This window comes from Apiospora phragmitis (assembly GCF_038363925.1).
Source record: "Apiospora phragmitis strain CBS 135458 chromosome Unknown utg000007l:2111988.0-4706623.0:1.0-2598199.0, whole genome shotgun sequence".
NCBI lineage: Eukaryota > Fungi > Ascomycota > Sordariomycetes > Amphisphaeriales > Apiosporaceae > Apiospora > Apiospora phragmitis.
In genome coordinates, this window is record NW_027117406.1 from 30,775 (window position 1) to 47,499 (window position 16,725).

A 16,725-nucleotide genomic window follows, 5' to 3' on the forward strand; every position below is an offset into this window, starting at 1 on the left:
AAGTGAAAGTGAAAACGAATTTTTTGTCTCTGTCCTTGTGTGGTTGAGAAGGAACGTCCGAGAGGCGGAGGGCAAGGAAGAAATGGTAAAAGAGACCGAGAGAAGGGAAGGTGCGTAGAAATCAACCCAGTGTCTCGTTTGCACGGAAAGAAGTATGTAAGTAGGTACATGTAATGTACCTAAAGCAGGTCAATAGGAGGTAAAGAAGAAGGATGTATGGATACAATCAACTATTGTTGGGTGCAAGTTCTGATCGTCGATGAAGATCGCCTAATGAAAACGACTTGACTTTGCAGTGAGTATTCAGTACTCACCTACTTATTTTCTCCATCAACTTTTATGCCTTGATTCCTTTTAGATCACCCAGAGGCTTTTTTATTCAATATCATCGCCGAGCTAGGAAGGGTACTGCTACTACAGGGAAGGGATGAGAGAGTGTTTGCCCATATCTGCAAGGAGAGGCTTGCATTCACTTCGCTGTATCGGGTATCTGCAGCTTGATGATCTGTTGTGAGTGGACGTTTGTTCAATGAGAATGTGATCACTTAAGGTAATGAGATAATCACATTTGGGTTTGTCGATGTTTGAAATCCGAGAAGTCCTGGAGAGTGTTAGTGCTTGCTCATAATATTATATCACTTACTGGCCATTCTACATCTAGGTCTTGATACTGATCATTACCGATGCGCCACCGCACCTCAATATGTATAACCATGGAATTTTGAGGGCCAGGTGCTGGCTCTAACGCCCAGAGGGACAAGAAGTCAAAGAAATTAAACAGTTGTAATATATTGTTATATATATATGTAGCGCAACCGCAGCAAGAGCTCAGCCTGTATTTACAACACCTGTGCGACGAATAGATAAAGAATAGCTTACAATGAACCCTAAGTATGGCATACTAATAACTGCAAAATAGCTTTTCGTGACCAATGATGATGATATGCATAATAGTGAAAAGGGGTTGGGCGGCTTAGGTTTGGTATATCCATCGTGCAAGATTTGAGTTGTAGAAAATTGTAAATGCCGCATATTGATATTGCTTTAGGCAATAAGCTGCCTGTGTTGCTTCACGATTGAACATCTGAGGATGTACTTTGTTGACTTTGTTGACTCGCTCGTGTCGTAACATCTCACCTAGTAAGACCAAGGCTGTACCGCCACGGTCATCTTCAGTAGCTGATTTGACTCTAGGGCAAATCCATTATCTTGCCCGGATTCATGATCCACTGGGGATCAAGTGCCTGCTTTATTTGTCTCATGACGGCGAGGGTCTCGGGGCCGACCTCCAGGAGCAGCGAGTCCTTTTTGCCCCAGCCGATGGAGTGCTCACCAGTGCATGTACCTTCCATATCGAGGGCTCGTTTGACCATGTTCTTGACACATACCTCAACCTTTTCCCGCTCTTCCTTGTCCTGTCGATTGTAGATGATGCTTTCATGGAAGTTGCCGTCGCCAATGTGGCCCAGGATACTGGCGAAAAGACCAAGCTCGTCCATCTCTTTCTTGCTGACCTCGATGATATCAGCGAGTCTGCTAAAGGGCACTGCAACGTCGGTGCTCCCTAAAATGGCTGTCAATACATGGTAATCCTTGGACTCGGATCTGCAAAAGGGACCAGAGACTACAAGACTTACAGACTTCCTGGCCCTCTTTCCTGAGAGATAGCATGGACCATAAGGACTCTTTGCGAGCGGACCAGAGAAGCTTCTGCTCATTCTGGTCTTTTGCGAACTCGAAGTTTCCACCCTTATGGCACTTGGTGATGTTTTGGACTAGGCCAATGTGCTCCTTTACACTAGCCTTCGTGCCCGAAAACTTAAAGAACAGCGTCGGCATCTCTTTCCAGACTCGTGGTGCAGTCGCGCCGCCCAAGTTGACCACTTTCATTTGCACTTCGTCCATGATTTCCATGGCTGCCACTGGGACTCCGGTCTGCATAACCTGGGCTGCAGCTGCAGCAGCATCGCGAATGGTAGGAAAAGTCACTACAGCCACAGAAAGGTCCTCGGGAACAACGGCAAGCTTCAGTGTTGCTGTTATCCCAGTCAGTCAAATCTCCGAAAACATGACGTTTTATAAACTGACCTTCTGTCACAAGACCGAGCGTGCCCTCAGAGCCAACGAATAGGCCGTTGAGATTGTAGCCAGCTGAAGATTTTCTTGGCCTTCGACGTGTCTTGATGACTGTACCATCCGCAAGTACAACCGTAAGATTGATCACCCAGTCTTTCATGGTCCCGTACTTGACTGCATTTGTTCCTGAACAGTTTGTTCCGACCATACCACCAATCTTAGCAATCGGGCCTAGCACGTGCGAGTTAGAGTCAGATTATCATCCCATATCGGACTGTGTGCGTGTGTGTGTATTTAATCGGCTCCGAGTTTTGTAGCCGAGGTGACATACCTGGATCAATAGGGGAAGAAGAGACCACTCTCCATCCTAGCCAGCTGGTCATTCAAATCCTGCCATCCGATGCTTGGTTGAACAACAATATCCATGTCGTCTTTGTTGAACTGTATTATCTGGTCCATATAGGCGAAGTCGACACTAATACCACCATATGGTGCCGAGAAGTTGCCTTCCAGACTAGAACCCCCTGAGTATGGGATGATTGGAACACGGTACTTATGGCAGATCTTTGCGATGGTCGACACCTGCTGAGTAGACCTGGGTAGGCTACAGCTACGGGAAGCCCGTCAGGGTTTGATGACGACCACTCAGAATAGCCATGGGCATGCAGGTCGTCAGGTTCAATGGAGATTATGTCTTCCTCTCCACCAATCTCGCGGCGGATTTCTCTCAGTGCCTGCCAAATGTGTAAGCCAAGTCGCCCTACTAGAGCCTGACAGAAACTCAAACTAACCGCTTCCATTTCGTCCAACGACGCATACTCCGGCGAAGGGATCTTGGAATCGAAAAGCATAATGGGACGTGGCTTTGGGGCCTCGAACCCAGCGGCAGCTAGCGTGAACCCCAGGAGGCCCGCAGTAGCCGACAAGGCAACGACGGAGCCGCCGGACCAGGTCGGAGAACGCTGCTGAGGGCGAGCAACAAAGTGCAAGCGGCCATCTGTGCCACGGCCTGACGTTCTTCTCGATGCTGAGGAATAGAATGAGCGACGCCAAGCGCCCGTAAAGGGCCCGGCAAAATACTTGGCCGACATACAGAGAGTATCGTCCAAGCTGTTGTGTAAGTCGGTAGTCACTCACGGTCAATGGGAGGTTGCAACCAGGAGTGTAACGGTATGAAGCGGGTATATTTTCGTCCTAGGTCCAGTCTGCCTACAACCGCGGATCTGGATTTGATCTTGACGACTTTTCTTGGTTTCTCAGACGAAGGGTACCGCTTGTTGAGGTTTTCTCCAGCTTCCTCACTCCTGGACAGGCGCACAAACAAAGTAAAACCCAGCAATGGTGTAAGTGACCTTGACTCAGAGGGTGCCAACAGGAGCAGAGCACGTGGCACTCTTAAAATGTGCTCAACCCGTTTGAGACGGACCAAGAAGTGACCTGAGATGTGGGGTCGTATAGGGATATATAAGTTGAAAGTATGTATGTATGCAGCAGGTTCAGGATGCGACACGATGTATAGGAAAGGGTAAAGAAGAAAGCAAGCACACGACCTTAGCCGCCACCCACGATGAAGAAAGCAATCTTCAAGCACAAGACGCACACATTGCTCATGTAATAGAAATGTCAAGACAAGGGGGCTTGGCCTCTGATGGGCTCGACTTTCCGAATCGATGACCAATACAGATTTGGAAGCATTTGGAGTGGATTCCCGTAAGATAGGAGATAATTTACGTGACCCCCGATGACGGTTAGAAAGGGAAAGGTGTCTTGCCGGGAACATAGGTCTTGGCCCAGGATATATAAACAGAAATCTGGTAGCTTCATACCGAGGGGGGGGGAAGGTATTCACGAGAGTAGAAAACGAGGGCAAGAGCTGGGTTTTTTCAGAGCCGCCCAGGCTGCCCGCCGGGCAACACACACACACACATGTGGCGACAGGTAGCACCCGACATACCGGTGAAGAGGCCCTGCCAAGTAGCAGGCGAGGGCAAGTTCCCTAATCTGGAGAGAACAAATGTTTGCTGACGGGATGTAGTCATCGGGCCATGGCCCACGTGTAAACGCGATGAAGAGCGACGATGGATGGAGTAAAGCGCGCGGGACTACCATCAGCCAGTCCCGGGGCGAGGGGGTAAAGAGTTTGTACCTTGGGCCAACAAGTCTCGGCCCGCGTTAAACTACTTCACTGGTCTGCTTTGGATTACATACCTACGACTTCAAGCCAAGTCATGTCTCTGAGCCACCGGCATTCTCACAGACATTGGCCCTGTTGGCAATAGTGGTGACTTCTGGGCAGCCAACTGGCAACTGAAGTATTCCAGAGCAGCAATGCCATGGACGTAATGGCTCAGGAAGATACTCCGCTGGCTTGTAAGTCGATCCCATGATTCGGAAATGATGTGGTACAAAGTGACAGCTCCAAAAAAAAGGAACATCACCTACCCTTGCCTTACTCACCATGTATCCCTCCAGCTCCTCTTCCCCATGGAAGACGGCTAGTCATGTCTTCAAGGTTAGTGGGAAGGATGGAGAAATGGGGGATGTTGCAGAGAAGGAGGGGTGTGCTGAGGGGTAAGTAATATCTGGCTAGGTGCACGACTTGCATACACGATCAACGTCAGCAACACCCCGTCAATTACAGCTTGAGCCATAAAGATCCGGCCTTGGCATCGACGAAATACTAATAAACTCGCACCCAATTGCCAGCCCCTTTGGACGGCGCTGACGGCTGACTGGAGTGGTAGGAACCAACCCATCAGAACCGTACACGACTGTTACTGTTACTGTCATAGGTGGCGTGCTTCAATGTTGTATTTTAACATGGAGAGCCCGCCGAGGAGGAGGCTCGATGTTGGATCCTCAACCCTGTATACCAGATACCGGACCACCGATATCTCCAAACACACTGATAGAGTAGTTCGCTTTATAAGTGGGTATACCCAGGCAACTCCATGCCCGCTACTCCACACGATCCCTTGCTAGAGCGTTTGTTATAGGGTCAGATGAGCTTCGAAGTTCGTGGGACCCGGGAGAGAATTTGTGAACTCGCATGTAAGTGACAGTCAGTCAGCGCGATGACCACCAGCACGCTGGCTTCTTGCCGCACCGCGACTAGCACGGCAACAGCGCGACGGCAGAACTAGAAAGTAGGAGGAGGTAAGCCTGCATGTTAACCTAACATACATTCATCAACAAGGTCATGAACATACCCTGTCTGCATGTCAGAGCAACACAGCACCGTAAAATCGACGGGAAGAAAAGGCTCGTGACACTCTAGCGCGAGTATATAACGTGAGAACGAAGACACCACTGACGGTTGAAGACGGTTGAAGTTGGATGTTGCCGACGACACTGTGGACCCTAGAAACTACAGAGGATTATATCGCTCTGCTGGAGGTGGGGTGGTGCTGACCGGGGTAAGGTTTGGTCCCCAAATCCCCAGAATACACGGTTACTGGCAGCGGTGTTCAGCACCTTGCGTATGCAGTGTGACTCAAGGAGTATGTTAACAAGGCAACTCTCATAGAGCGTGGCAGGTCTTGGTTCCCAGGGCAGCACATCCGAGCCGACAGTCAACAGGCAAGGATAGAAGGAATCCCGAGGTGTTTGTTGTCGATCCTACATACTACTAGAGGCGGTCAACTGAAGATCGGGTAAGGTGCACGATGGGAGGCCAGATGCTTCTATTGCGAATCTCATCCAAGCTTAAGTATGTGTATTTGAACACATCAGGCAGCTTGCCACTTTTCAGTATCATGAGAACTCCTGGCATCACCCAAATCAGCAATCCGAAGGTATGTCTCAGATTACTAGGGGCTTCCCGATCACCTCATACAGGACAAATAAGGATTACGCGTTCAATCTTGAAGGCAGGAAATGAATGCACGACTGGCTAGGTAGGCTAGGGAACATCCAGCCATTGTCATTCATTGCATGTCCGATGGCATCGTGGGTTTAGGCACACAATTCACCGGTGAAGGAATCTTGTTTGCTCGCTGCGGCACATTTCAGGCACGGGGCGTTCTGGTTCCTGACGGGTCCAGGATCATTAGTCGGTCATACAACATGTGTATGTATGTGATAGCTCTGCCTGAGGGTCGCCGACTTGCATTCTGCCAGCCGATCCCGATTGTACCCAGACCTCCGCAGACCTCCTTGAGGATGAGTTGTGTGACGCAGACCTGCTCCGTGTCGTAGCCTGTGAGGTATCGAGGCGCGAGAGACAACCTGCTGATGGATGCCCTTAACCCAAGCCACACTACATACAGTGGGGAGACTAATGGGTTGTATGCAGTCTTATACACTATTATCATATGGATTATATCATCCGTTTCTCGATAGCAATGGCAAACGCCCATATCGTGTGGGATGCATTGTGGCAGCTCAACCCGTTTACATTGGGCAGCTCGGTGTTGCCGGTCGATCTGTACCCTCACCAGGACAATGGAACCCATATAACTTGAGGGGTGCAGTGACTGATCCCCTGAGGCTGACAAGGTGGCACGATCATCTCGATCTTTTTGTAGCTGGCGCTTTTTACACTTGCTTAAGAAAGATCCTCTGATAAAATCAAGCAACCCTCCCCGAGGCTTACACCTCCTTTCCCTTCTATGGCGAGAAGGTCAGCCACTTAAGATTGCCGGCTTGACTGCGGTCATTGGCCGTGTCTGGGTGACCAATCGCATAACAGGTTGTTGTCGGAGAGATCTCCTGCAGTGGACGAAAAAGAACAAGAACAACGACGACCATGAAGATGACGAAGATGATACCGGCCCGGAAGGGAAATACCGACTACACACAAGATTGTACTATTCGGGCGAGCGGGCGAGCGGACATCAAGCAGCCATGATGGGCTACGTATGAGCCGCCCCTCACGTCAATACAGGATCACGAGACAGTTCGACTTAATCTGCCGTGGCTGGACGATGACTTGGTTCCTCCTTGCTGCGTGGTGCGGAGTAGTAGTGAAAAGAGGGTGTACGATGAAGCAGATGAGTAGGTACTTGACCGCCGCATCCCAGAACATGCAGTTTGCTCTTGACAGATGAAAGAGCAGGGCCAGCGCCATACGTACATGGACGTGCATATCGTAGAGCCAACAACGTCACAAATGACAGTACCTTTGGCGGTGAAGCGGGATATGTTGTGTCGTGTTGAATTACTACATGCAGCTGTCGAGATGCCTTGGGTAAACTTGGAACCAGTATTGTTACGAGGCACGCAGGAACTCTATATTGCCCAAGCCTTCTACTATAGCAGTATACATATACATCACAAAGGAGCAAGAGCGGAACCAACTGTTCATAATTCAGATTCTTCTCCGGGGCTGAATTGGTCGTCAGGTATCAATTGGGTCTCATTGGACCATCCAATGAACAAACTACCTAGTAGAAAGCACAAACTTTCATGCCGTAGACTCCAGCCCCATGCAAGTAAAAGTCAACCATTTTTCGTGTCCCGTTTCCCAAATCCAGAATTTAGTGGCCAGCCAGAGTGTGGGCTCGGCGACGGTCACGCTCCTCAGCGATGGTGAGCTTGACACCCTTGCCCTTGGGCAGGGAGATCCAAGGCTTCTCTGAACCGATCACGAAGACGTTGCTCTCACGGGTAGCGAAGGTGTTGTCAATGGCATCCTTGATGTGGACGATGTTGAAACCACCATCGTGGCGCTCACGGTGGGTGATGACACCAGCACGACCCATGTTGCGACCACCAGTAACCATGGCGATGGCACCAGTGTCGAACTTGACGAAGTCGGTAATCTTGCCACTGTCAAGGTTGATCTTGACAGTGTCGTTGACCTTGATGGAAGGGTCGGGGTAGCGGATGCTATTATATCACGTTAGCATCCAGTTGGGGTAGGGAATACATACAGCCATCGTCTCAAAGCTCCTTATCGATCATTTATTCCATATCCGCGCGAACGGGTGGTTCGACCAAAGCTTGATCCAACGACTGAATGATGGCTAACAGAACTTACGTTCGTGCATCGTGCGTAACCAAGAATGGGATGCCGCCCTTGCCGAGCTGGACGCGCTTGACCTTGCCGAGCTTGTACTCAGCCTCCTCCGCCTGGATGCGGTGGACGGTGAAGCGGCCTTTGGTGTCGTAGATAAGACGGAAGTGCTCGCCAGTCTTCTCGATGGAGATGACGTCCATGAAGCCAGCGGGGAAGGTCATGTCGGTGCGGACCTTGCCATCAACCTTGATGAGGCGCTGCATCATGATCGACTTGGTCTCGCGGTAGTTCAGGGCGTACTTGAGACGGTTGCGGAGGAAGATGATGAGGGGCAGGCATTCTCGCTGCTTGTGAGGACCGGCCGAGGGCTTAGGGGCATAGACACCCGACAGCTTGTCGAGAAGCCAGTGCGAGGGGGCGCTCAAGCGCTTCTGGTGCTTCTTACTATTCGAGGAGAACGTATCAGCATCGCGAACTCATTTTTCTTTGAGGTCGTAGTAGTGGATATCGCGTGAAGGCTTTGGGAACTGCAAGGCATCGCAGTCGCCGTCTGCCAACAATGCGAATCCGGGCAGATGTGCTGATCAATTGGGATTGGAGTACTTACGGTCCTCTACCCATCTTGACTATTGTGGATTAGTTGATCGTTGATCGTGGTCGTGAGAATGGGTGTCTCTGGATCAGTGAAGCCGGCTTGATGGGAAAAGTTCGAGTGTCGAAAAGCAGTGCTTGACAAATTAATTTTGGTAGGTCAGTGAGCCCCACTTTGAGAAAGTTTGGCCAATAGCCTTTCTATCTAGGGTAGGGCACCACAGCTTTTTCCTAGGTTTACCCGGAAGAATTGCGGGACAATCTCTCTGTGGCCTGTATCAAAGTAATGGGCTCACTTTGCTTACCTAAGTACATCCATGTGGTGTACTCACGTACAGGATGTTCCGCGTGTGCCAGATGTAGCGTGGTTTTATGTTTTAATATGGGGAATAGGGTCATTTTTTGGTGATAGGAAGAGTCTGCTAGATGCTCACGAACTGTTTGAATGGAGGATTAACACGGCCATACTATGGTATCCCAATTAGCAACAGTGATTATAGAGATCGTTCACCTCTTGAAGTGCTCCCACTCATATATGCGTGTTTGCTGCGAATTGGGTTCGACCGCTCGTCGCGATCTTTTTACTTAGGTATCCCAGTACAGCAGTCGTCTACATTGGTATGTAGCTAGCTACCTTGCTGCTGGGAAAACAACGGTGATTTCCTGCAATGGCCTTGTGATGCAATGGTGTTTACCTTGGGTAGTCTAATAGAAATATTGATTCCCATGCCCTCAAGGTGTGCAAGGTGTGCGCGATCAGATCAAAAAACTGTCACGTATAAACCTAGGCATCCAGTGTGCTCTGCCCTCGCCGAGTCCCCTCAACTGTTTATCTGGTTTCTCTCTCACGCCTGTTCGAGAAGCTTTCCGTCTCGCTCCCAACCTGAAAAGGTTTCCACTTTCCGCGGCCTGCAACCCAGATCACCTGAATGTTGGACTAGACGTGTCCGTACCTGATCTGCTCTGAAAAATTGAACAGTCCTTCCTTCCAACACACGCACTTGTCTAGTGTTGGACCGGTGTTTCCATACTCGCATCCTCTTTGGAAAGAGTCCTGATCTTCTATCCAGGACCGCGCCTGCTAGTGTTGGGCCCAGCTTGTCCATGCTTGTACTGTTCTGGAATGGGGCGATAAGGTGTCACCCAAGACCGCGTTTATCTTGAGATGATGGCATACCCTCCTGCGTTGGCGTTGTATCCTCTATGATCAAGCGCGCAATATCCATAGCTGTCCCGGCCGAATCGTTCCAATACATCCCGGATATGGCTTGAGATGCATCTGAACTGTCCTGATGCATCGAAGGAATCGGCCACTTTGGCATGTCCTCCTTCGAACTGCTGCGGTTCAATTGCGGCTCAAGCACCGACGACTTGGACCTGTTAAGAGAGTTCTCGATGTTCATCTCGATACATGGCTCGAGCAGACTGCCTCGCCCCGGCTCCTTGACTTGCATTGTCGTCTTCTCGGCGCTAGCAAATCTCTCCGGATACTTATTGCGCATCCTGTCTCTCAGGTCGGTTGGTTGACGAGTCGAGAGATGGAATTGAGGATCTCTCTGTATTTTGGTCCACTGCGGACCATACCGTTCGAAGCCTTGCAATATCTCCCGGTCATCCTGTTCGGAAAAGGGCCGACGACCACGCCGTTGGGACTTCTTGAACGGGCCCTTGATACCGAGTTCGCGCAAATCCTCAAGTTTCTTGCGATGAGCCCGACTCTTGCGCTGCTTCGGAAAGCCATCGTCATCATTCTGGACTGTGTAAGCCATCTCGGTTTCAGCGTCTTCCTCGGGTTCATTGAGTATGTTCTCTGACATGAGACCTTTCTTGGGCTTGGGCTTCGAGACTGGAACCTGTGGCCTGTCCACGTATGCCCTCTCCTTACGATTCGCCCCCGCTCTCAGTTCCTCGGGACAACATGTTCTGAACCTATCCTTGAGGTCGCCGGCACTTCGATCGTTGAAACTGTACTCGGAATCCTCTAGAATGTCCGTCCATCTTCCGACACCATGTTTCGACACGCCCAGCAACAAGTGGTTGGTTTCCTCCTCGGACCATTTCCTTCGTGGTTTAGCCGCTCGCCTTTTGGGCTTACCATTCGTGCTTGAGCCGGGCTCCGAGTCAGGCGCAGGACTCGCAAGTACTCTCTTGTCCGGCGTCGAATTCTTCAGATCCGGTGGCTTGACAATATTTGGCGCCTGCGGTGGCTCGGAGCGTGGACGGTCATCGAAGGAGCCGGAGGAGATCGGCGGGAATAAGGGCTGTGCCGTCTGAGGTGGTGGCTCGAGAAGTCCGACAATGATCGGGGGGAACATGTGTGGTGGTGTGGCAGCCTTCTGCTTCTTCAGAGGCTGTGGCAACTGTACGAAATCCTCCTTGACCGGCCTCTTCTTTGTAGAAGACTCTTCGGATATCTCGGGCGTGTCGTCCAGAATCATCCTAATATCTTGGGATCGGAGCTCCTGCGAGGAGATATGATGCGAGAGGTTCCGGTCCACAGCGAAGCCACCATCTTTCCGAGAAAAGACTGAATTCGGGAAGCCATCGTCGGTCACAGACAGCAAAGAAGGCAGGGACTGCGTTGCCGACTGCCCCCCATTGCCATCCTTACCATCTGTTCTTTGGCCTGCGTCGGACTCGACCGGCGGGGGGTGTTGGCGACCGTTGGGCTTCGGTAAAGTGAAGCCATTGATGGGAGGGAGCTCGGCTTGGTGAAGTCGTGGGGTGGCTTCTGATTCGTTAAGGAGGTGTATCAATCGGGGCTCGATAGTGGCCATCGCGGCATTCTCGGTTGACATCTGACGTAAAGCATGGAGAAGAAAGACATAGGAGGGGTTGCAATGGATGACAGGCAGGTGTGCGTTTCAACAAGAAGTAGGGACGACTATGGAGAGTACAGGACAGATGGTCTATGTGGCTATACAACTTCGCAGTACCTAGCCTGGCTGAGATGATCCAAGATGGTACTCGGTCAGTACCTAAAGTGCCACAATCGGGCCAACTCAGGTCAGTCCAACAGTCCAGTGAGGGTTACCTTCATGGACACAAAAGAACGGCTGGCTCATGTGAGCATCAATGATACCAGTTCTGGTACCGGCAGTTCTTCAGAGTCCCAGCAATATGGACGAGGTTCCATGGAGACTGGTGAACAGCTGTGGACTGAACCGGAGCTGGCGATGAAGGGTTGGACCTCTGGGGGGTTGGCGCCATTAACAACATCAACTTGGGATATACGGCAGTCGCCGAAAACCTCGCGGTCGAGTGGACAGGTAGTTGGAAATTTGCTCGCGACCGAGATGAAACCAATTATATCGAGCTGCAATCGACAAGTGCAGATGTAGTAGCAGTCGAAAGCAAGTATGAGTCAATTTGTCTGGGCTGTTGAAGCACGAAATGGGCAGGATTGGCAGCGTGGTATAGAGATAACATGATGATGCCCTTCTTTGGGGCTGATAAGCTGCAAGTGGTTAAGGTTGTAGGTTCAAGTTATTACCCCTCGCTGAAATGAGTCCTGGGCAACTTTGATTTAGGTGCTTCTAGCCCCCCCTTGCCCCCCAACCCCCCTAGCAGCCTAGCACCTAGGCAGCCGTGGCCGCATCTTAAGAGATACACCCCTGTCAATATCGCCTCTGTCGCCTCCAAGAATCCGGAGCTGGACACAGCCTTACCAAATCTCCAGTTCATCAACCAACTACTGCAGACTGCTAATATAAGCAAAGAGCCTAGAACCTCGATTGGTTGGCATTGGAAAGAGCGAGACCAGAAAGCAAGACTACCTACATAGGTTACACATACACACAGATCTTGCTGTCGATCGGGTTCTTGACCACGATTTGGAGTACCTAAGTCCCATCCAGAAGACCCACAGTCTTGGTTGAATTAAGCGGGTAACCTTAAGGATTTGGGTGAGTCGAGTTACACACACAATACAGATCAAACTTGAAGCCTTTACCCATCTCTCTCCCTTTCCTTTACCCAATCAGGGTTCTTTCGACAATCCCAATCGACTCTATGGTGTTCTCTTGACTAACTGGAGTTCACGAAGCCTCTTTCTTATCAGTCTTAGCCGCGTGGTACATCGACTCAATCATAACAACAATGACTTCTCAGCTGCCATTGTTTCCCCGTACTGTATTCACCATAGTAGAGCCGCTTTCACTGTACGTTCAGGCTAAACAAACCCTACATACCTAACACCCTATATGTCAAGGACAGTGCTGGGCGGGCTTGGAAAGCGAGATCGCTAATCACCAGACACCATATAATCAGCATCGCTGGCTGTGCGGCTCCTCTTATCTCGGCCGACTGGTTCATCGAGGAGCAGATAGACTCGCCCCAGCTGTTACACCACAACGACAATGCTCGGTTGGTCGCATTGCAACTCGGCAATGCCTACGGGCTGCTCTTCATGCTTGGCGTCGCCGTCCTTTACACAACCACGGAGCTCAAGGTTGTCCGGAACTATTTGTGGGCACTGTGGATCGCGGATATAGGCCATATCGGTATTACAGCCTACCTTCTCGGCTATGAAAAGTTTATATCATTCTCGGATTGGAACGCGATGACCTGGGGGAACATAGGGGCAACGGTAAGTGTGAGAGAATTGTTTAAATTCCTGCGCAAAGAGCCTCCTAACCAGCTAACCTTGGTTTCACATGGCATAGGCTTTCCTTTTCTTGACGCGGACGGCATATCTATGTGGTCTCTTTGGCGCGGCACCGCAGTCTCCATCGCCTATAAAGAAGGTACAGTAAGGCGTGCCGGTCCAGGCATGGCTCCGCCACCAGCCAGGCAGGCAATGGCCACAAAACTTGTCATGAAATCACATTGCGAGCTTCCATATAAATCTCAAGAACTTCCTGAAAACCACCTCAAGCCAAAGCGATCAAAATAGCGCCTTAATTACTTACTCAACGAAATAGGCTCTGTCTATATATGTACTTAGTCACCTTGCTGTCAAGGACCAGTTGGGTATAATATTAAATTCCTCCTATAAATAGCGGCGGGATTCCTGATATCACTGCTGGATTCATCACTCATACATCTTGTGTCTTCTCAACTCACCAACCTCTCCTGGCGTCCCCAAAACTATATCACCTATAGTGTCTCCCCTTGCGCATCACCGAGTCTCACAACCACGTCGTCCAACAATCTTGCCCGTTCTGTCACATTGAGTGGGTTCAGCAACTTCAACTCTGCAACATCCAGGTGCCTGTTGTCGTATGTAAGACCTATGGCTGGGTCAAACATATCGGGAGCCTTGGCTTGGACCCCTAGAACAATGCCAATGGTGCCGGCCACAATGCGTGTGGTCGACGCCAGGAACAGAATGCCGACCCAGAACCACTCCGGCCTGTAAACGTTCGACCTGTGTGTGATCACAGCATTTGTGGAGGCGCCGAAGAAAATCGGATTCGCGAGACGCCCCGGATAACAAGCGCTGGTGTTCACGTCGCAGTTGCTCGAAGAAGTAGTCCGCATCCAGGAAGTCGACTCCTTGGGCGGGGATGTGCTCCGGCCCGTAGAGGCTCAGATTCCCCGACGGCAGGTTCCCGGCAAAGGCCATGGGCGTGTGGAAGAGCTGGATGTACGTGTTCAGGACCATGGCGGCACGCTCGGCGATGAGCGGGCTGGGCACCCGGCTCAGGTCCACGAGGGCCTCGTTCACGGGTATTTTCGATGTGTCGTTGAGGAAGTACTCGATCATGTTCGAGGACTGGGTGAAGCTTGGCGACCGCGAGAATTGTCTCGTTATCTGTTCCAGCACCGCGACAGCCCAATGGTCGAACGCCGTGAAGTTGGGGTTCCGCGAATCCGTCTGGGACCGCCTCATGGCGGTAACCGCGCAATCGCCCTGCTCGCAGCTCACTTTGTATTCGACGAGTGATTGTGTTACTGCACAAGTGGTCGAGGTCGTGACGTTGAAGAGATAGGTGCCCGTTTGGACTTCTTCTGGCAATGCGGACCGTTGGCCAGAACCCGACAGAAACGTGATACGCCTCGGCGCTGTGAAGGAAGCATTGTGTTTCTCCGTCTCGGTCAGGTCTCTAAAACCGAGGACTATGTTGGCTCGAGCATTCGTTTTTGGCATCCAAACCCCGAACATATCATCGTACTCGCAATCATCACAGCGGGCTACGAAACCGTTCTGGAGCGATCCGTTACGCGATATCTTGGTGGGTTCACACGACAGAGAGACATATGATGACTCCACTACAGCGGTCGAGAATTAGTTAACGAGAATTTGAGTCTAGTTTAGGAGCTAGCTTGAAACTTACAGGACATATCTGTAGTCCCTTGACGGGGCACTCCCACTATTGGGATTCCCATGAGGGATGAATAAGTCTCGGCAGTTCTGTCATGGAATGGCACCTCAAACCAACCTTCAACGTTGGCAGAAGATTCATCCAGTCGCTCGATGCGTGGGATCTTGACATTGCCCCAGTTATCTCGGGAGTCTGCCCTGACTTCCTGGGTTTGCAGAAGGGTCGACCCAAAAGTATATTCCGTGGGAATGGGGACCACGCTCTCAAAGAGGTTGAGGTAGTAATTCTGGACGACGAGGCTCCCTCCGGCCCCCAAGTATACATAGCGCAAGGGAACCGTCTCGGTAGTTGTCTCGTTGAAGTGATGGACCAGCCTGAGAACGGCCTGGCCTCCCAGCGGAGAGAGCGACCAGAGCACAATCAACAGCACAGCGACAACACTGGTTTCACGCAGCTGGACGGGACTGGTGGCAGCGTCAAACATTGTACGAACGTTCATCAGACGCCATAACGTCTAGTCTCATCAGCGCTTATCATTGGTAAGGGATAGCTGACTTACTCCCATTGCTCGCCCCTTCTCAACGTAGTACCGACCAACATTCTTGAGCATTTTACCAACAAGGGCAGCAAAGAGGATAGGAAATATAGTAGGCCCCTTTTCCCCGTAGAGGTCAGTCATTGACGTTATTCAACAAAGCGAGTGTTTCCTCATACCAGTTTCATGGCAGTTTCGATCATGGGACCAATACCCTGCAGAACCGGCTGGCCTTGTAATGCTGCAGCCGAGGCCGCAAGGACTATTTCATGAAAATCAATAGTCAGGAGGATACTGCTGTAGGCAATGGAAACAGACGTCAGACTCGCTCAGAAAAGCGATTGCTCCTAGCACCAGAAGGGCGTCGACAACCAGTGTAGAAAATATTTATGTGCTCGGGTTCCGGAGCGTCTGGGGTTGGACTGCTGTGTAAGACATCTTGGGCATCTTCATACAGGTATTCGAGTTCATTTGGAACAAGTCTGCCACTTTAAGCCTTGGTGGGCGGATGGGGACTTGCCCTATCCTTTATGTCATGTCGATACCAACATCTCTGATACTAAAGGATATCAGCTGTGACAAGTCAAGCAACAAACGTCCCCCAGCCGCCCACGCTACGAGCATCAACCCAAGCCGTGCCACCCCAGGATCGGCCGGAGCTGGGTGAACATTTGACATCAGGCCTCGTCCACTATAGGGAACTATCATCAATAATTCAAACAATAAAAGGAAAGAAGATTGTGACAACAAAGAACTAGGGAACAAAAGAGAGAAGCAACCCAGACAGATCGACTTCGGTTGGATATGATATATGACCTGTTTTGTGATGGCCATAGCTATCTACTGTTGGTCTTCAACAATTCCTGCGCCGTACCTAAGCCGTACGGCCGACCCATTTTGTATTCAGAAGACGACGTGCTACCTAAGTCTAATGGAACGGGTTATACTCCAGGCGGCTCGTAATAGAGTGTGTATTCACACCGAGTGGCTGGGCTGCTTTAAGAATCACTAATAAGTAGGAAACTGGCTCGTTTGGGTTCCAACGGTGATATGTGATTGGAGGACAGCCCCAGAGCTAGGGTTGACGCAAACATGGCAACCTAATAAGGGCGTTGTAGCAGCCGCTTACCAAAGTGACGGTTCTCCACCGGGAACTAGTGAGTTTTTTATGTACTCGCTATACTCCGTAGATGTTTCTATTTTGGGTGCTAATGCACTTAACGTTAGCGCAACATCCCGAGAGGTTTGTACTTTACGTGGATAGTGGGAGTTTGGACTTTGACGAATACACACGCCTT

The 16,725-nt window shown here is 50.7% G+C and overlaps 5 protein-coding genes across 5 annotated transcripts; 1 reads left to right on the forward strand and 4 right to left on the reverse strand.

The window, feature by feature from the left end:
- Positions 1-1,190: 1,190 nt before the first annotated feature.
- On the reverse strand, positions 1,191-3,167 carry PG994_007614 (uncharacterized protein; the record flags this gene model as incomplete). Its single annotated transcript, XM_066859023.1, has 6 exons — positions 1,191-1,564; positions 1,638-2,036; positions 2,089-2,307; positions 2,433-2,590; positions 2,659-2,810; positions 2,868-3,167. The coding sequence occupies 6 exons, from the start codon at positions 3,165-3,167 to the stop codon at positions 1,191-1,193; spliced, it is 1,602 nt and encodes a 533-aa protein (XP_066714510.1).
- Positions 3,168-7,553: 4,386 nt separating this feature from the next.
- PG994_007615 (40S ribosomal protein eS4) lies at positions 7,554-8,656 on the reverse strand (the record flags this gene model as incomplete). The annotated part of the gene is made up of 3 exons (XM_066859024.1): positions 7,554-7,905; positions 8,057-8,479; positions 8,643-8,656. The coding sequence occupies 3 exons, from the start codon at positions 8,654-8,656 to the stop codon at positions 7,554-7,556; spliced, it is 789 nt and encodes a 262-aa protein (XP_066714511.1).
- Positions 8,657-9,765: 1,109 nt separating this feature from the next.
- PG994_007616 (MYB DNA-binding domain-containing protein) lies at positions 9,766-11,403 on the reverse strand (the record flags this gene model as incomplete). The annotated part of the gene is made up of 1 exon (XM_066859025.1): positions 9,766-11,403. The coding sequence occupies one exon, from the start codon at positions 11,401-11,403 to the stop codon at positions 9,766-9,768; it is 1,638 nt and encodes a 545-aa protein (XP_066714512.1).
- A 1,321-nt stretch (positions 11,404-12,724) lies between these two features.
- Positions 12,725-13,380, forward strand: PG994_007617 (uncharacterized protein; the record flags this gene model as incomplete). Its single annotated transcript, XM_066859026.1, has 3 exons — positions 12,725-12,786; positions 12,896-13,214; positions 13,291-13,380. The coding sequence occupies 3 exons, from the start codon at positions 12,725-12,727 to the stop codon at positions 13,378-13,380; spliced, it is 471 nt and encodes a 156-aa protein (XP_066714513.1).
- A 343-nt stretch (positions 13,381-13,723) lies between these two features.
- PG994_007618 (uncharacterized protein) lies at positions 13,724-16,323 on the reverse strand (the record flags this gene model as incomplete). The annotated part of the gene is made up of 6 exons (XM_066859027.1): positions 13,724-13,994; positions 14,062-14,839; positions 14,905-15,406; positions 15,452-15,547; positions 15,607-15,689; positions 16,302-16,323. 6 exons carry the CDS (start codon positions 16,321-16,323, stop codon positions 13,724-13,726), a joined length of 1,752 nt encoding a protein of 583 aa, XP_066714514.1.
- Positions 16,324-16,725: the final 402 nt, after the last annotated feature.